We start from the raw sequence: 21156 nt of genomic DNA, 5'->3' as shown, positions 1-21156 counted from the left end.
ATGCTCTACAGGAAAAATATGTATTTCAATTTCTAGAACATCAAGTACATGTTAATTAACAATATGTGAAGTGTATGTCTTGGCACCCCAGAAGGTTGTGATGTGTCATACTATAACCTGAGATTAAGATAGATGTCTTTCTTAATTCCAGGTGTAACTGTTACATATGTCTATTCAATAAGATTTTTTGTCTATTTATGGACTCTTAACATCAAAAATTCAAGAAAAATGAGTTTCTATCAATTAAACCCATTTGAAAAAAATTACCCTGACTGTTTTCACCAGCCAAACAGTGCAGATTATTACCTTCAAAGAATAAATGTGAAATGAATTAAGCTTGCAGATGCTGGAATTATACAGTTTCAACGCATGTGAAAAGCCTTTGCTATGAACTGTATGAACTATGTGAGTTGATCCTAACTATTACTTCAGTGAAGTTCATGAAGTGTAACAAAACAAGCTACAGATACATGTACTGAATGTTCTTCTCAAAATTTGCAGCAGACACGTAAAGTACATGATATATGTCAATGGTGCATGGTTTGTATTGAAGACCCGACATTGAGCTTCAGAAACTTTTAGTAATAGTCACATCACATGCATTAGGATACACCTTTTGCTGTTCTGAACCATACAGACCACACATCTAGACGTTCTAACCATGGAGTATTCCTCTCCTGATATATTGTACTTTTAGATCTGATAATCAAAACAGATCACAGTATACTGTTAGCACGCATAACAACTATTACAGTACTCTACAGTTCAAGGAACACAACGTGATGAGTATCATTATATCAAGATAGACCTGTATCAATCATTTGAAAGTCAGTACTCATTTCATTACATTTTGTCATCACAATCACCTCTTTGAGGGCCTTCATTTATTTTGTATCTGAATACTTGCCCATCCATGTGAAAGCGATTTATTTTTTCTTTTTTTTCTCTCTTTCCAGCTTTCCTACTTCAATTAGGCAAGCGTATTCATCTCCCTTACACCGTTCTACTACTGGTTATTGGAATTGTCTTTGGATTCATATCGAAGTTGAGTGAAGCGTTACATCAGTATGCTGTTATTTCTGAAGTGGACCCTCATCTCCTTCTTCACATTTTTTTACCTATCCTCATCTTTGAATCAGCTTTTGTCATGGAAGCTCACACGTTCATCAAGTCCTTTTCACAGGTGCTTCTGTTGGCTGTGCCAGGATTGGGTAAGAAACTGTACCTATGAGTGGCTTGTTTGTTATTAGTTCGTGAGATGTTGGCTATACCTGGAGTAGATAAGGAACATACTGTACCTATGTGTGGCTTGTCTGTTATAGTCCATCAGATGTTGACTATACCTGGAATAGATAAGGAACATACTGTACCTGTGTGTGGCTTGTCTGTTATAGTCCGTCAGATGTTGGCTTTACCTGGAGTAGATAAGGAACGTACTGTACCTGTGTGTGGCTTGTCTGTTATAGTCCGTCAGATGTTGGCTATACCTGGAGTAGATAAGGAACATACTGTACCTGTCGTGTGTGAGATATGGGCTATAACAGCTTGGAGTGTGTTGTTTAGCTAACTTTAATGTGATAAAGAATATAAACAAGTCATTGTTTAATTCTCACCATTAAACACCTTCATTAAAATATGTGTGATTTGAGAGATGGCATGACGAAAACAAATTTAAGTTCCTTTGTGATGTGGCATGGTTGGTTCAGTCCGCCAATTTTAACATGGGGTGGTGTGTATGTATATATATATATATATATATATACGAAAAAAGCTTTTAGGAACCGTCATGATACGGCGAAACTAGTAAGCTAAATCAACAAGTTGAGTTTGTCACGTTTTTTCTATGGTATACATATACATATATATATATATGCATGTAGAGTGCATAAAACTAATTTAACATTATCAGTGTAATGGATTGATCTTCTCAAATATGGTCTTTTGTGGGTTTTGGTTTCAAATACGGAAAAAAAAATTTGCATGAGGATGACACTGTTGTTGTACTGATGTAATGTAATGCGAAAACATAGTGTACTTATGTATAAAGGATATTTCTAAATATCATCTTCACATGTCGTTCGCAGGTCAGTTTCACAGTTACTTTAAACTGTCACTATCACTCTGTATGATAATGGCATGCTTGTCGAAGACAGGAACTACTTTATCTTACTAAAATTGCCTTGTCCCTCATTTGCCCTTTCAGTCTTTGCCTCCTTTCTGACTTGCCTAATGGCAGTGTATCTGTTCCGCGACTATAACTGGGGATGGAATGTCGGCATGATGTTTGGTTGTATTCTCAGCGCAACAGACCCTGTCGCTGTTGTGTCACTTCTGCGAGAATTGGGTGAGACAAATATTTTAACTGTGTACATGTTCTTTGTAAAATGTGATTGTATTCAAATTACATTTAAATTTACTTCAGTCATTGAGGCAGAGGTCAAATGTTTGATATTTTGAGCTTGTCAGAGTGATGGCTTTAACAAAATTTAAGCTCATTTAACTTCCAGATGTGAAATACATCAGATTCCATTAGGATAATTGATGAAGTAACATGAAAGTGAATGAAATATAATAAACATTCATTGATGTGTCAGGAATTATAAATTTTGCTTGGAATAAAGTTCTCTTTGTGATGACCTGGAATCAGTTTGAAGTCATCATTTTTATAAACAAATGAATGACCAAACATTTTGACCTCTGTATAGTGACATTTGAGTATCAGTAATTCTTATTTTATGAGAAAAAAAAAGGTGTAATTGATTAAACTTGCCTTCATTTTCCTGTTCTCTATGATTTGGTGACAATTCACCAGTTATTTGCTGAAGGCAACCTGTTGGTTTACTCTGGGCACCCCAGTTTCCTAAACCCATGAAAGTGACTACCAATATTTATACATGTATAAGTGAAGAATATATGTGAGATAATATCAATCAACTAGATAAATGTTCTTTCATTTGAAATACTGGCTGATAAACAAATTCAAACAATGAAATAAAGATGGCAAAGAGACATGATGTTTTCCAACAGGTGCAAACTTTGAAAGACTTTTCCCTCAGTCCTTCAAGTAGTTTGTGTTGGACTTTAAAATCTTACATGGATGTCATTTTGTTTTGTGAAATTTAGTATGATTATTTAATGTTCAAGTTATAGAGAATATTGCACAGTGAAGGTTGCATGAATACCATAAATATAGCTCGAGTGAGAGATTCAAATGATGACCCACAAGACAGAGGAATGTAAAACGTGATTAAACTTGTATTATAATGTCATCTCGCAGAGCTTGGATTGGGACATCAAAAAACAAAATGTTTCTTTTTGTATGTAATGGCGTGTGGTTGTGAAATATCACAATGTAATAGTAAAAGTGATATCAAACTGAGTCAAATCTTGACATTTCACCTTTATATAAATAATAAATGTAATAATTAAATTCCAAAATGTAATCTACATGTATGCATACGCTGTGTAATACTCTTACACAGGTACCTCTAAGCAGCTGGCCATGCTTATTGAAGGTGAATCTCTACTGAATGATGGAGCAGCCATAGTTCTCTTTACTGTCTTTCAAAAGATTCTCTCTCCAAAGGACTATATGGGAGGTATAATTCATTACCAGTTGCACTTTTCATTTCTGTATAAATGAAATTACTTTTTCTTGTGAATATTTAAAAGCCTGAATATGTTGTCCGTAACAATGATCACAGATAATATGTTTTTGTGATCTGGCCAAAAACTGAAGCCTTGATCTTTGCTATTGTAGTGCGCCTAATATGTATGGTAATGTTCAGCCCACAGTATAACGTTACTGGTTGCTTGTTTTTTGCCCAAACCTGTGTCTAAGCTGATTTTCCTCTGTTTATCCAACGTAGGAGGAGAGATTGTGTTACATTTGTTAAAAGTATCCATTGGGGGCCCGGTTTTTGGCTATGTCATGGCGCGACTGACTTTACTCTGGCTGTCACGCATTTTCAACGATGCACTGGTTGAGATAACTATCACTCTGGCGTCCACCTATATTACATATTACATAGGTGAGATTTATAGACTATTTGCCTCAGAATCTTTGCAGTATAAAAAGATTGGAAATGTGGTGGTTCATGTTGTACTTCTGCAATAATATTCAATAATACTCTCCAGTTAGAAAACTGGCTTTCAGTTCAGTTTAGACCCACATGTAATGCTTTAAAGAACGTTCACACAGGTTTTGAAACACAAAAGTCTTGAAACACAATTTGGAAAATTCAAAACATGACCTTATAATGTCTTAAATTTAAGAGATGATTAAAGTCAGCACGATGTCTGTCCATCTGTCACTCTGTCTGTGAAGTTTCGATAAGGTCACTTAAATAGAAGTCTTCTCATAATTTTTTGATCAAATTTCTGGTTTCTATGGAAATAAAGTGCATTTAGCCAGTTTCAACAATGTGAATATATTAAAAATCATGCAGTTTCAATCAAAGATTCCATTTTTGGCATTCAGGCCTTCATGTGTAGGGCAAAGTACTTCCTATTTAAACTATATCTGTGCCGATCAGTTTTCTGATTTATAAAACAACCAACTGAAATAGATAGAAGAGGTAACAATAACTATTCCTGAGTTTCTTACATACAAAGCTGTTAAATTCGCAGATGATTGTGTGTACTTCACTGACTACACTTCTTGTTAATTTATTTAGGTGTTCTTGAAAAGTCTGTATTTAATGAAATTTAAGAAAAATGTCCAAATTAAAATTTGTTCTGTTAGCAGAGAGTATTTGCAAATAATGCAGATACAGTATACATAGTTTTATGAGAAACTAGTCTTATTGATAATTTAACAACTGAAATATAAACCATGAATAGGAATTCACATGGGACTTCAAACTTTATTATAGGTAAACAGGTCCTAAACAATTTAACAATATGTACTGGGGTAGCTAATTATAAATAAATAATAAATTGAAGGTAAATGCTAACAGTGGCACCGCCACTCAATTATATGGAATGGAACAGACTCAATTATACTTTGAGTTACACTGATAACTGTGTCTGTACTTGTCTCCCTGTAGGGGACGTGTTTCTAGGAGTCTCAGGTTGTGATAGCTGTGGTTGTCCTGGGCGTTGTCGTCAGTGGTGGAAAGGCCAATATCAGCCCAGAGGTGGAGGTCTTTCTGCACAGGTATTACACTCTCACTACTTTAAGGCTATTGAGTCTTCTCAAAATTCATTAAATCTTTGATACATGTGTACTTTATGCCTGACTTAATTTCAGACTCATGGTCCATGTAATAGAATACACAAACATATCAAACATGCCAAAAAAAGATACATGTATGTAGGAAAAAATAAAAAATGTAAGTGTATAGCATATTACAGTGTACTTCCAAGTGACATTATTGTTATTAAAGTATTCTGACCAGTTTAAGTTTTGACGTATGACACTTGTACACTGATATTTGATTGGCAATGAGCAGTTTTACAATGCCATTTCATTGGTAGAGTATCGAGACAAAGCCTGTGTCAGATCATATCAAAAAAATGGACCTCTTGCTGCCCTGCTTGGTGCTCAGCACAGAGGTAAGAGCAAATGACCAGGACTTTTTTGTCCGGTGTTAGTATAATGTGACTGGGTGGGTTGGCATGACACTTCAGTGGCAGCAGCACTTCTGCAGCATGACTCATCCTGCCACAAGGTAGAAGACATGACTTATCCTGCCACAAGGTAGAAGACATGACTCATCCTGCCACAAGGTAGAAGACATGACTTATCCTGCCTCAAGGTAGAAAACATGATATATTTACACACTCCTAATGACTCCGTGTTTTAATATATGACTGAAAAATTGTTAAGTATGATGTGAAACCTCAAGAATTCATTCATTCATTACATTGGTTGAGCAGATTTTGGGAAGTGCTGGCATACCTGGCAAACACACTAATATTTATCCTGGTTGGACTGGTGATTCAAGAGAAGGCCATTCATGATGGAGAGATAGAAGAAATGGATGCCTTCTATGGAGTTGTTCTCTATTTTGGTGTCAATGTTATACGGTATGTGAAATAACTTCAGTTATTATGCATTACAGCAGTATGAGCCAGAAAGACAGTGTTTACAATGCCAGTGGGTTTTGTGTATATGTACATGCATGGTTTTTGGCTCCCTTTTTGGCTGTGTGTGGGAAGGTCAAGCTGCCACTGACCTGTGGATGCTCGTGGGTTTCCCACAGTTTCCTCCCACCATACTGGCCACTTTTGTATAAATGAAATATTCTTGAGCAATGGCAGAAGACAACAATCAAATAAATCAATAAATATTACAGCAGCAGCTGCTGTAAGCCTGAATTTTTAGGTTTGTCAGGTACCTGGTGAGGTGTTTTTTTTCCCCTCAGTATCTGCACATTTTCTGTTAATCTTTTATTGTGGTTTCAGTATTATTGTATAATACTGGTATATCACTGATTCCTGTCTGATTTCCTGGTATTAGGTCTTCTGCCATCCTCGTGAATCACATGGGTTATTATTTTGTAATACTTCACTCTTTGTCTGTAATTTCTTGGTGCCATATGTAGGTCCACTGATAACCATGAAGTATATTGGTTTTTTTTGATAACTTACTTTCAAGTTTCTTCTTACTTTTGCCTTTCAAAGCCCTCACAATGCAACATACCAATACCCTAAGTCCTCAACCTTTTTGCATGTGAAAGATCAACTTTCAGTGCACATTTTTAATTTGATTTTGCCAACTGCATTGGCTGGATTGGACATTTTCAGGGCTTCTCAAAAAGTGTAAAAGACTGATGCCTTCAGAATATCAGTGAATAAACACCTTGCAAATGTTCAAAAATGTTGAAGAAATACAGTAAAGGGAATTTACCATGGTTTACCAATTACCATCTCTTCAGCGTACGTTAATTTCCATGGACCTTGTGTCAGGTGCATGTTGCGACAGGTTAATTTGTAAGACGGGCCCCATGGTGCTGGGTCTGCTGTCATGCCCACCCTGATCGAATCACAGTGGTTATCTTTGCAATATTTTAATACTGCTATTCTAGTTTCATGGTGCATGGTATGCCCTTCGATCTGGAATCACAGTCGTCAATTCTGTGGTGCTTCATTCCTGTTTCATGGTGATAGGGCTAGTTCTGCCCAACTTGAAGCATACCGGTTATTAGGTATATGCCCCTGTTCTAGTTTCATGGTGGTGGGTGTACTTACGCCCTTCCTGAGGCACATTGATTATCCGTAATGCTCTACTTTTACTTTTTGTTTTATGGTAAGGGTTCTGGGTCTACTTACATGTATGCCCATACTGAGGCACATTTTTGCCATTGCCATTTATAATACTGCACTCCTAGTTTCCTGGGGCAGGTTGTTCAAAGATGTACTAAAAGTTAAGCTAAGGCTTAAATCTTAATACCAGTCTTGACCTAATGCAAAGCTAGTGGTACTTTTAGTTTAGTCCAGAGTAAAGTTAAATTATGTATGCTTGGGTGAGTAAAGTTAATGCTGGGCTTAACGGCTAAATTAGTACACTTTTGAACAACTGGGCCATGGTGCTGAGTCTAATATGCCCGTCCTCAGATAGATTGGCTTTTTGTGGTACTTCATTTCTGTTCTAGTTTCCTGCTTCTGCTCGATTCTACTTACATGTACTGTATGCCAATCCTAAAGGTAGATTGACTATTTGTAGTATTTACCCCTGGTCTAGTCTCATGGTGCTGGATCTGCTAATGCCCATCCTGAGACAGATTGGCTATTTGTAATACTTTACTCATGGTCTAGTTTCATGGTGCTGGGTCTACTTATGCCCATCCTGAGGCACATTGGCTATGGACTGAGCGTGAAGGAGATGGTTGTGATGACATGGAGTGGAGTACGTGGAGCTGTGGGGTTAGCCATGGGACTGCTGGTCTTGCAGGACCCTAATATACACCCCCATGTCAAGAGTAAGGTGAGGTACAGAGGACTACCAAATACACATTATAACACCACATCATGTCTGTGCTGTGTGTCATCCAGCACTGGAGCAGTGCACTGTAGATAAACATAAAATGCAGTTTTTGAACTGAAGGATGTAATTAGGTTTAGAAACTGAAAATCAGATATTGGATTCTGTTTAGGTTCATGTGAATGTGAAACTTGAATTATGAATTGTGGCTTCCGAACATTCTGGTAAGTTTCATTTTAAAGGATGGCAGGTCTGCAGGTCTTGCCTTTTGTTCATATCATCAAATGCAGGCAAAATACTGACAAATTCAATATATGGCCAAAGAAAGCCAAATTAAGATGATGCTGACGTTTTAAAAATTGGTCACTGGTAACTAATAAATAAGGAGTTGAGAATATGCAATTTAATATGATTTAATGCATAAATTCTTTGCTATTGCGTTTTTTGATTTTGGCCACAATTATGACATTTAGTCCATCGGCCAGACGTGATATTGGTACATATACCACCTGAGGTGGCCAAACTTAATTGGTACAAACATGTTTATAGGATCAGTAGAAGTAAATTAAGACATGATAGCCTTTCTTGAATGGGAGCTTCTAAACAAAAAAAAACTAAAAAATCACCTTATAAGGCAGTGTGCAATTTACAAAATGGAAGAAAAATGTCAATATATATCATTGACTCTCAGTTATTTATATAATAAGACCAGTTTAAAAGGGTGGTTTGTATTTTTGAAGCACCGAAACTTCCACATTTTGTCTACATTTCAGCCGTCCACATTTTGTCTACATTTCATGTACGCTAATAGCTGAATGTTGAGTTGACCTGTACATTTACATGTAATATTTGTATGCCCAGTTGTGTACTTCTTTTATGTACACCCATTATTAGGGTGGGCGAAGGTAGATTTGCTCAGGTTAGTAAATGCTCATGTGAGTTCCTTATCTACAAGTCTGAAAATTACAATATCAGAGCAAACCTTTGAACAGATTTGTGTACTTTCAATCCAGAATACCAGTAAATGAAATTTCAGCCAAACACTAAGGTTAAGGACTAAATTATTCTGTAATACTCTTTGCATAGTGTAAATGTCTACTTTGAAGTTAAAAAAAGATAAAAAAAAAACACTGTTTTGAAGCATATGTCAGACTATATACTATTTTTATTAAATTTTTACAATCTAGTAAATTGCCTATAAATCACTGGATGCTTGAGTGTTTTTTTTCTGATCATATTGTGAACAGTGATGTCACAAAGGGCTTTTGCCACGCGACAGATGCAGAATGCTAAACTACAACATTAAAATGCACAGACATACTTGTACAGGGCGATGGATATCAGACAACAGGACTTGAACACAAACAGATTTCAAACATGTAACATGCTAGTTTAGTAGCATTTTTACCATGAAACAGACTTGATAGTACTATCCAAAGATGCTTGTGATTAATCTTTAATTTCACTTGTAGATTTTCTAGGGATCAGCTACTTCCAGAACTTTCCACTCAAACATTGTTTGATAGAACTCATGATCTCTTTAGGGGCCTCCATGGCTCAGTTGGTTAGCGCTCTAGCACAGCGTAGTGACCCAGGAGTCTCTCACCAATGCGGTCGCTGTGAGTTCAAGTCCAGCTAATGCTGGCTTCCTCTCCGGCCGTATGTGGGAAGGTCTGCAGCAACCTGTGGATGGTTGTGGGTTTCCCCTGGGCTCAGTCTGGTTTCCTCCCACCATAATGCTGGTCGCCGTCATATAAGTGAAATATTCTTGAGTATGGCGTAAAACACTCTCTTTAGAGATGAGCGCGCTTGGTGAAGATAGCAGCATAGAACAGCAAACCAAAAACTTGACCAAAGAATCTTTACCCTACATAAGACGGACCTTGTTGCTGCATGAGAAGCTTTAGAATGTACACAAAGAAGAGTCTTCCTCCAGAAATAGCGGTGTTAATCCATAATCATTCATTAATTCCTCCAGAAGTAGCACAGGAGGAACAGAAACACACTGTAGGAGTTAATGAAAATGTACAATGAAAAATTCTTCTTATAAGGAATGTTCTTCTAAATCAAAAAGTGCTGCTCTTGACAGATGTACATGTAACATCAAGGTCAAAACGTCAACAAACAATCATGTTTCAGAGTGAGTTGGATGAATCACTTTACTTTGTTTTTCGGAAGAGAAGAGTAGTCTTCTCCTTTATCCAGACAGCTTGACTATACAACAAACCAGTGACTGCCAACACCCAGGGTTCTGTAATTAAAGCCACCATGCAATTAAGACATCAAATCAAGATGTTGATTAAACATCCATGGCACCCACGGACAGATAAATGAGAGTGTTAATGTCCCGCTGGAAGAATCAAAAGTCTTGCAGTTTCCTTTGGTGTTTGGGGTCATGCGTGCCATTTGGAATTTACCATTTGGATATTTAGACTTGAAGTCAATAGTTAATTGTTAACACAACCATGACAGAATGCTCTAAGATGTTATAAAACATAAACTTTGTGTCTTCTGTCGTTTTCTGACTGCAAAGAAAACTGCTGATGAAGTCCTTCTGGCTTCTGTAGTTTATCTTCCTCCCAACCCAGATAGGGCTAAAATGTCATCTTTCATCAGCAAATCTGCTATTCTGTTTGAGAACGTTAGCTTGAATTAGTTAAGGAAGTGTTCCTAAAGGTAAACCCTCTGTTCCTGAGTTGATGAGGGGTTCAAAAGGCACTGTTATTGTATGACTGTTTGCAATATATGAGTTAGCACATTGAACAATAAGTATGTTTATGTAGGGGGGCATATCCCATACAATGCTGCCCATCTACGAGGGCTATCGTATCAAAACATGAACTAAAGACATGTACCAACTTAAAAATAACAAGGAGATTTGGCCGTCTTGGGTGGTACAAATATGTGAAATTTTGGGCCTTGGCCCATGAACTAATTCAAACATGGCATGCAAATTGAGCGCCCGAATTAAGAAACACCATTTGGACCTAACGCCTGTGTTAGGTGTTTAACTTGTCTGATAAACTCTTGTAACACAGTTACATTTAGGGAGCGGACTGTGGTTTAGTGGTTATAGATCGATCAATGCACTTGTAGTGCCTTTCAGACGCTAGGATGCACAATTAAAAGGTGTACATTCATACTGCTTTGTAAAGCAAATTCACAGCTTGTAGGGCTTTGCTTGCAATAAGTGGTAAACCACACATCTTTTGGATGTGTGTGTAGTATTCCATTAATATGGCATGCCTAGCTCTACATCACATATTGGAAAGTTCATCAGTAATTAATTTGCCAAAGATCTGATTTCCCCCTGGCTCTGCAGTTTCTTTCACCTATAAAACTGACACCCATCATGTAAGTCCTGAGTAGGGCAGTAAACAATAATGTACTAAGTAAATAAATAAATTAAAACTAAAAGTGAAAAGTCCTTTATTAAAAATTGCTTTTTTCCTCTTTCCTATTTGATCTCATGCCAGGTGTTGATCCAAGTCTCGGGTATTGTTGTACTCACTTTGCTCATCAATGGCACCACCATCAAACTGCTGCTAAAACTACTGGGTATGTCTCCTCTTCAATTTGGAACAATATATTGTTTATCAGTGCGTAACCTTCGGATAATGCATGAACTCCTGATGTGACTAGAACAAAATGTCTATGATTCTGACCTTCATTTTAATGTATGATCTATGGATGTAAATGCATGATGATGTCAGTGAATCTGCTAAACTGCTAATGTATGAGCTCCAGAAGTGAAAGGAACAATTTGCAAGTGACTCTGGCCAAGGGATCACTTAAGTCAAAATTTCAATCATTAAACTGAAAATTTAACTGAAATTTGTTTTACAGTAACTTATCCAGAATTTATGTCGTCAAGCCATATTTTGACCTTGTAATGTTAGAAATAACTATTTTAAAGTGATTTGAAATTTTGACTAAAGTCTAAGATTGCTGCATGATTCTGTGGCCTGACCTCAAAATGTCAATCGTGCACAATACATTTTATTGTATTGGCTCAGGTATGAGTGATGTGTCTCAGCCAAAGCGTATGGCCATGGCCAGTGCTGTACGTCATCTGAAGGACCGCAGGGAGAAGAGTCTTAATATCTTGAAAACATCCAGGTATTTACCCAGTCACAATTCTGCCATGTTCAGCATATGCTGATGACATGTAACATAGTGTCTCCAAGGCCAGCACAGATACTGCAAACACAGATGCCTTGTGTAGTTGGATATTAATACCTGGTATGGTGTTTTAATGTTACAGTTTTTACACACTTGGTATAGTGAGGTAATTTGCAAAAATCTGATATTGTGTGATAATTTATGGGGGGGGGTGATAATGAAATATAATTACCAAATACTTTGGCTGTTTAAAATACAGACATACATGTATATAATCATTGAAAGACATTAGATGCCTAACTTAGAAATGTACAGAAATACTGTAAACCATTGCAACAGGCAAGACACTTGTAAAAGTATGAAAATGTTTGTATGTTGCAGATTTTTAGCAGATGCTGACTGGGAGTTTGTGGAAAAGGCTTCAGAGATTGATGATCCTTATGAAACCACAGACAGAGAGGTTAGTCTTGTTAACAGCTTATCTTCTCACAATTACATGTTTTTGTACATGTAGCCTTGCAGCACATTTGAACATCTCTCAGAATGTAAGGAGGATTGTTTTTTTTTATTGTTATATTACACACAAGCAGTCAAAATATATCTTGAGTGTGCCCGCACGGCTCAATGAGGTAGGAACTTCTCACCAATGCGGTCTCTGTGAGTTCAGCTCATGATGGTTTCCTCTCTGGCCATACGTGGGAAGGTCTGTCATCAACCTGCAGATGGTCGTGGCTTTCCCCCTGGCTCTGCTCGGTTTCTTCCCACCATTATGCTGGCCACTGTCGTATAAGTCAAATATTTTTTAGTATAGCATAACACACCAATGAAATAAATACATTAATCAATCAAAATACATATCTAGATTACATACTGCTCATCTGCTGACCATTTGAAATTTATGCTTTAAAAAAGATCTGAAGAATTTATGTCATTGTGTTCTTCATTTATTTATTTGTTTGGTGTTTTATGCCATACTTAAGAGTATTTTCTCTTTTATGACAACAGCCAACATTGTGGTGGAACGAAATGATTTGGTTTTCATCATGTGGGAGAATATAATTGTTTTAGAAAACTTTGTATAAGTTGCTGTTTATAGTTTACATACTTATGGCTAAGTGTTTTGTTATAAAGTAAAAGCATCACTCTGTTTTCCAGTGTAAAAAAAAGAATTTTTCATGCCTTATAATTCTCGAATTTGTTTTATTAGAATCTTTTGTGTGTTTTTTATTTCAATTGTGTTGTGTTTTGAAGCCAACTGCATGTTTCCTGAAAAGAATACAGAAGAGCAGATTATACACATGCTATTGCTGTACATAGCAACTTCAGTGACGGATACAGTATTTCTGTAAATATTTGACCACTTTCAAGATAATCTGTATATTGAATCACAGTGCATCGTCTTCTTTTCTCTCAGAGGTGTTGCTACAATTACTTTACTATGCTAAGCTAATCTGTGGAATCAACAATACTCCCATTTTCTTTTAAAACAATGAATTTTGGACAAATCAAGATTCAGGTTATGTTGAAACCTCTTGCATTCCAGGCTGACTTGAGTGGTGCAAGTGATATTCGTGTTGCAAGTACTTGCCCTGAGTGTAAAACTTCTTTGCCTCCCAACCCCACCCCCAAGGAGTTAAAGGAGATGAAGAGAGAAGCAACCCTACGCATGCTGAAGGCTGAGAAGGTAGCTCACATTTATTTGACAGCTAACCCAAACCCCAAAATGTGTCAGCTTTAACTGAAGTTTAAAGAGCCTTCATTCATATATCATTCACTGACAACTAAATTTTAGAGTTCTGCTGTTGAGTTTTAGGTGCTCTGAAATGGAAAGTTAGTGTAAGTGAGTTCCACCATTCAGTTCCTACATTTTGTAATGGAATTACAACCTATTCTCTGACACAGAGAAAAAAATACTTACCAGAAATGCCATCTAAACTGGAAGTCATCAAAGAGATGGCAGTGTGTCAAGGTTATCACAAAGATAAATAAAATCCATCACTTTTGAATCCACCTGAATGACGTATTGGTTTGTTTGACTATAGTCAGTATCAGTATAAAATGCTTTAGAATTGATCGCTTTGTGTTTCAAAAAAATTGTGACGCTGCGAAGCCTGTGATCTGAAAATCAAGGCCTTTTCTTATGTGAAGTGTGCTTTGTTCAAACGTTGGCCTCTTGTAGGTGCATGCATTTATTATCCGTGGCAACTACTTGTTAAACCTATCAGTAATTGTAATCGCAGGTAAATCGACTCATTGGTTTATTTCATAGTTACATGTAGTTTTAATTCTTGTTATGACCATTAGATTGTATGCAGGTCTGAAGCCCATTGAAGGAGGGCAGAAGTATGAATGTCTGGAAACTTGTTGAAAAGCATCTCCATGCCTTTGAATAGTGGCAGGCTGCTTCAGACAAAGAGAAAATGGAGCCTGATATTTTTGGTTTTGTGTTATTATGCTATTAACCTCATTTTTTCTCTCTTGAAGAAACTTTTCTTTACGAACTTGTCATAAACTTAATTGTTTTAATGAAAGTATACATTGATGCAATCTCTGTTTTTTTTTCTGTTATGTATATTGAATTTGAAATATCAAAATGGGAAATACAATTGTTTTGATGGAATCCATGTTTGCTTGCCTTCTCCAGATGAGCTACAGACGCCAGTTCCTAAACGGAATGCTGTCTAGAGAAGCTGTGCGTAAACTGAAAGAATGTGCTGAAGTAGCCCAGGATAAGGACAGGTGAGGTGTGCTCATGCACATGCCTTAATCTCACATTGATCACTGTTGATTGACACTTGTTTGTCAGAACAAGGAGTGGTGGTTAGGACACACAAGTTGGCGGTTCAATCCCTGCCATGGACAGAGAATTTGTGCATTCCCATCTCTCACTGTTTGAGAAAACTCTGTGACAATAAGCTTATGTTATAACCATCATACATTAAAGACCATGTGTCTTCCACCAATATGGTGTCCCTGTCTGTAGGTAATATTTTTGAATGTTCCTCAGCAACTTGCCAAATGTCAGTTACACTCCTCCAAACATAAACTGACCTACATTTCATCAGCGAAATATTTCTAGGAAACCAGGAAATAAATAAATTCATCCGAGCATTTGTTCAACATTGTCCAAATAGAACCAAAAGTCAGCCTTTGAGGTACTTCTAAATATACACCTATGTTTGTCCCTGCTTCATGAAAACATCAGGCTCTGATGTAAGAATCCACATATGCAGTTTGATAAGGGGCTGTTGTTTGACAGCGTGCAGCAGGAAAGACAATATCATGAGATTTTTAGTTCATCACAATACTAAACACAAATTATTTATTAGTAAGTTTTTATATTTTACAAGTTGTTGTTACACTTCATTTGATAAGGAATATGTTCCTATGATGATATCAATACTGGGAATGTTTACTAACAATTGTAAACAAGGGTTCTCTGATCTCAGGTTTATTGACGTAGCTGATATCAAGGGGAGTTGGCGCGTGCCAAATTGGATCATCAAAATGGTAAGGCCGTCTTCAGGCTTGCACACATTTTGTTAGGCAACATATTGTTTTGAAAAGTGTTTCAAGATTTTCTTTGCTGTTATATTTTGCTGCACACGTACATGTAACTTCCAAATTCTAGAATTTATATGTACATCTGATAATTATAAGAAGCATAACTGGTTACTTTCAGTTTAATTGAACATGTGGAAGAGAGATGCAATAACCAAATGGTACAGATGCTTGTTTTTAAAACATGCAATCTGACACACTAGGTGTGGTTCATTTGTTTTAACTTTGGACAAAGATTCCCGGCCCTGTCCCCACTGTACCATTGTGGCGCACTGTTGGCTTTTCTCAGCCAGACAGACCATGTGACTCGCTAATTCACGTTTACAATCTATCCCCCAATATAACAAATCTCGCGTGATAATGCGTGAAAAGCCAATAGTGCACCTAGTTCCACTGTTCTTGGGGTATTTGTGGCAATATGTGGCCAACAAGGCTTGTAAGCGCCACATAGGTGGTCTTGTACATGAAAGTTGAAAATCACTTGCTATCCACCAGTGTGGCATGCACATGGAGAAAATTCTCCATCACACGAATTTGTCAGATATTCAACAAAGGTCAGTGGTTTACTCTGGAGACTCTGGGTTTCTCAACCCATAAAATTGACCACCGTCATGTGAGTGAACTGCTCGCATGTGGCATCAAATATCTATGTGTCCATGTTCCCTGTTTTTGGGTGGTTTCAGAAGCGACTATTGAAAATTTGGACATATAGACCAGAGCAACCAGTGAAAGACAATCGGATCCTGCAGGTTCTGCATGAAATAACAGTTTCTGTGTTTTTCACTATGGCTGTGTGCATTGTGGTTCTTCTGGACATGGGTCTAATGGTGCTGGAAGTCTACGAGGTGTTTTGGGATGGGGGACTGCAAGAACACAAGATGAAGATCACCATAGGCTCTGTCTTTATCATGGCTCTGTACATCACAGAGTTCATTCTAAAGGTAGGCTCTCATCAAGGAATGAATAGGGACAAACATAAATTACAACACCAGCTGGGCTGACAAGGCTAAGGACTCTCAGTAACATATACATGCTTGTCTCCAGTGCTCCTTCAGCAGGCCTTTTTGCATTTAATTAACACATGTATTCTAGTATAGCTTTTGTTTATAGGTAGTGGAGAATTATGTATATGCTTGTACTGCTGTGATATGTGGGCATGATGAATGGCCAGCTGTAAAATTCCACAACCATCACAAAATCTCACCACAGGTAAACTGCTGGTGGGCTTGTGGTGCTCAGAGATTGTTTAGCCTGTCATGGTTCGTATATGTAGCTACATAGTGTGAGTGAGCAGAATACACCAACCCAGTTAGGGCCTAACAACTTAATTGTTGTGATTTATTTATGTTCAAAATTGAATTTGGATGAAAGCCATTTGATTAAAAGCCATTGTACTGTTTCTGTGTATGTTGACCTGAATGTGTATATATTTGCCAGTTTCCAGAGCATATGTTTTTGTGTTTACAGGTCATTGATCAGAGACTGTCCTACTTCTCATCACGCTGGAACCAGTTTTGTGTGTTTATCATAGTGGAGGGTGTGGTTGACTTGATTCTTCATGTGGCTTTTTACGGGACACACAGCCAGGAGCCATTTAAAACCATACTCTACAGCTTCTGCCTGTTCAGGACTATTCGCTTAGCTCGTCTCATAGAGGTGGGCAGACTTCAGGGGATACACAGTACCCAGAAAATTATTAACAGCTTACAAAAATTCTGTTACAAGCAATCACGATTATTTTACATGTAATTTTAAAATAACTCAAACAGTAAATCACTTTCTGAAAAAGGAGCTGAAACAAACAATTTTGTTCACTGGAGGAAATTAGCTGCTGTCACATTTGAGAAATAATTAATCAGATATCACAGTGCGTATTACAAGGTGACAAAGCAAAAACCCATTTTACACGAGTGATGACGAAATGCAAAACAAGCGTCACAGTTTTTAGTTGTGCTTATTCATATATATTTTATATACATGGAATTGCTGTAGTTACATGCAGGTGTTTCTCTATAAACCCTAAATTACAATTAACTCTTCTCTGATTGTGATCTGATGAGTAATTAGAATTATGGGTGACAGATTTGTGCTGATGAATGTGGAAAAGTCAGATTGTGCTCTGTGATCCCTCATTTTACAAGTATCATGTTATATATGTTTTCACCGCTTCGGTGGCCTAATGGTTAGAGCGGCTGCCTCGAAGTCTTGAGACCTCAGGATCAGTCCCAGGTTGGGTCATAAAAATTGTACTTGTTACTGCCTTGCTCAGCACTGAGGGGTTAGAGCAAGGCAAAAGGGCTGGTTGGTCAGTATAATGTAACCGGGTGGGGTGTCATGTGTGGTGTCTTCGGAATGATAATTCAGTGGCAGCAGCACTTTGGCAGCATGGACTTACCCTACCACAAGAAGACACACTATGCGCACCCACCAAATGGCTCATCCTCGATATATGACTGAAAAATTGTAAAGGTTAAACCCCAAGCATTCATACATGTATATTTTTTCATATATTGCGTTAATGGAAACATATGTTACAAGTTTGTAACATTAAGTGTTGTTTTTGTGTTTCTACCGGCAGCCAGTTTTACCCCTGTTGCTAGTTTACATCAAACATGTGGTGCACAAGCGGTTGAACTTCGGCTACGATGTGGGCCGTGGATATGTGACTGGGGAGGAGGAGGTCAGTAAGCTGATCAACCACATCATAGACAATAGCGAGATTGCCAAACAGCTCATGGATGGGTCCAGAATTGGGCAGCTGGAGGTCATCAAAACACTGGGCAAGTTTATAGTCTAGTTCATGCAGGTCCATAATAGCTAGAATTTATTTATTTGATTACTGTTTAGTGCATTACTTAAGAATTTTTTACCTGTACAATGAGAGTCCATTTTATGGATGTTTGTAAAATGGGGTTTTTGAAGTCGACTGCCAGTCATTCACATGTATTAAACTGACAGACACATAATAGCAACATCAAAGTGTGTGATGTTTTCTATTAGAGATATGTAAACACTACATGTATGTTATGTTAAGGTAGCTTAACCACCAAAAATGGTATCTTTGTCAGATTATGGTTCATGGATGATTTTAATTGTTTTTCTCGTGTTCACAAATCCATATATCGAAAATTGATTCTAGTAATTCTATAATTGTCAGGTGTACTTCAGAAGCAACACCCTGTGGTTGTGAATATGTCATGGTGTCAGGTTTATTTCAGAACCAGCATCCTCATGTGGTGAATTTGTCATGTTGTCAGCTTTACTTCAGAACCAGCATCCTCATGATGTTGTGAATATGTTGTGTTGTCAGCTTTACTTCAGAACCAGCACCCTGATGTTGTGAATCTGTTATGTTTTCAGGTGAATTTCAGAACCAGCATCCTCATGTTGTGAATTTGTCATGTTGTCAGGTTTATTTCAGAACCAGCATCCTCATGTGGTGAATTTGTCCTGTTGTCAGCTTTACTTCAGAACCAGCATCCTCATGATGTTGTGAATATGTTGTGTTGTCAGCTTTACTTCAGAAGCAGCACTCTGATGTTGTGAATCTGTTATGTTTTCAGGTGAATTTCAGAACCAGCATCCTCATGTTGTGAATTTGTCATGTTGTCAGGTTTATTTCAGAACCAGCATCCTCATGTGGTGAATTTGTCCTGTTGTCAGGTTTACTTCAGAACCAACATCCTCATCATGTTGTGAATATGTTGTGTTGTCAGCTTTACTTCAGAACCAGCATCCTCATCATGTTGTGAATATGTTGTGTTGTCAGCTTTACTTCAGAACTAGCATCCTCATGATGTTGTGAATATGTTGTGTTGTCAGCTTTACTTCAGAAGCAGCACTCTGATGTTGTGAATCTGTTATGTTTTCAGGTGAATTACAGAACCAGCATCCTCATGTTGTGAATTTGTCATGTTGTCAGGTTTATTTCAGAACCAGCATCCTCATGTTGTGAATTTGTCATGTTGTCAGCTTTACTTCAGAACCAGCATCATCATGATGTTGTGAATATGTTGTGTTGTCAGCTTTACTTCAGAAGCAGCACCCTGATGTTGTGAATCTGTTATGTTTTCAGGTGAATTTCAGAACCAGCATCCTGATGGCCTCTGTGGCTCAGTAGGTTAGCGCGCTAGTGACCCAGGATACTCTCACCAATGCGGTTGCTGTGAGTTCAAGTCCAGCTCATTCTGGCTTCCTCTCTGGGCGTAGGTGGGGAGGTCTGCCAGTAACCTGCGGATGGTCGTGGGTTTCCTCCAGGCTCTGCCAGGTTTCCTCCCACCATAATGCCTGCCACCGTCGTATAAGTGAAATATTCTTGAGTACGGCATAAAACATCAATCAAATAAATAAATAAAACAGCACCCTGATATTGTGAATATGTCATATGTTGTCAGGTTTACTTCAGAACCACGATCCTGATGTTGTGAATATGTCATGTTTTCAGGTTTACTTCAGAACCACGACCCTGATATTGTGAATATGTCATATGTTGTCAGGTTTACTTCAGAACCACGATCCTGATGTTGTGAATATGTCATGTTTTCAGGTTTACTTCAGAACCACGATCCTGATGTTGTGAATATGTCATGTTTTCAGGTTTACTTCAGAACCATGATCCTGATGTTGTGAATATGTCATGTTGTCAGGTTTACTTCAGAACCACGACCCTGATGTTGTGAATATGTCATGTTGTCAGGTTTACTTCAGAACCACGATCCTGATGTTGTGAATATGTCATGTTGTCAGGTTTACTTCAGAACCACGATCCTGATGTTGTGAATATGTCATGTTTTCAGGTTTACTTCAGAACCACGATCCTGATGTTGTGAATATGTCATGTTGTCAGGTTTACTTCAGAACCATGATCCTGATGTTGTGAATATGTCATGTTGTCAGGTTTACTTCAGAACCACGATCCTGATGTTGTGAATATGTCATGTTTTCAGGTTTACTTCAGAACCACGATCCTGATGTTGTGAATATGTCATGTTGTCAGGTTTACTTCAGAACCTCGATCCTGATGTTGTGAATATGTCATGTTGTCAGGTTTACTTCAGAACCTCGATCCTGATGTTGTGAATATGTCATATGTTGCCAGGTTTACTTCAGAAGCAGCATCCTGATGTGGCTATGTCCGTGAAAAGTCGACAGGCAGTACGCTCAGTATTGAACACCCTGAGAGACTCCATACGAGGACTGCACGAAGATGGCATACTGGATGATACAGAAAGCACAGAGCTAGAAACTGTAAGTAAACATCAGTAGGTACAGAAACCAAATTCAGATTACAGATCCACATGGCAGCATTGTGTGTTTTGACAGTAACAACGTGATATATGCTGAGCACAGTAAAATGAAATCTTTTTGAAGTGGAGCCAAAGTGGTCTAGTTACATGTAGGTGCTCTTTGAAGCTTTTCAACTTTTGTTATGGCATGAAGTAGCTGCCAGTTTTGTGAATTCTTATTTGCCTTAAGTGTACAAATTCATTTAAAGCAGGAAAGAGCTAACCTGAGGCACTGTATATGCTGCAAAGCCAACAGGAGAC

The 21156-nt window shown here is 37.7% G+C and overlaps 1 protein-coding gene across 1 annotated transcript in view; it reads left to right on the top strand.

The window, feature by feature from the left end:
• The window catches only part of LOC135468408 (sperm-specific sodium:proton exchanger-like), a 37875-nt gene that overhangs the window by 2155 nt on the left and 14564 nt on the right, over positions 1-21156 (top strand). The window contains 18 exon segments of the mRNA XM_064746654.1: positions 957-1211; positions 2204-2344; positions 3483-3599; positions 3870-4031; positions 5049-5074; positions 5076-5158; positions 5881-6030; positions 7762-7930; positions 11404-11485; positions 11944-12046; positions 12431-12509; positions 13593-13733; positions 14694-14788; positions 15499-15559; positions 16294-16551; positions 17078-17266; positions 18189-18390; positions 20709-20857. Of these exon segments, the coding sequence (XP_064602724.1) occupies positions 957-1211; positions 2204-2344; positions 3483-3599; positions 3870-4031; positions 5049-5074; positions 5076-5158; positions 5881-6030; positions 7762-7930; positions 11404-11485; positions 11944-12046; positions 12431-12509; positions 13593-13733; positions 14694-14788; positions 15499-15559; positions 16294-16551; positions 17078-17266; positions 18189-18390; positions 20709-20857 (2462 nt within the window).

This window comes from Liolophura sinensis, chromosome 6 (genome assembly GCF_032854445.1).
Source record: "Liolophura sinensis isolate JHLJ2023 chromosome 6, CUHK_Ljap_v2, whole genome shotgun sequence".
NCBI classification, from domain to species: Eukaryota; Metazoa; Mollusca; class Polyplacophora; order Chitonida; family Chitonidae; genus Liolophura; species Liolophura sinensis.
Note: the sequence above shows the minus strand (reverse complement) of the source record. Positions and strands in the feature narration are given on the sequence as shown.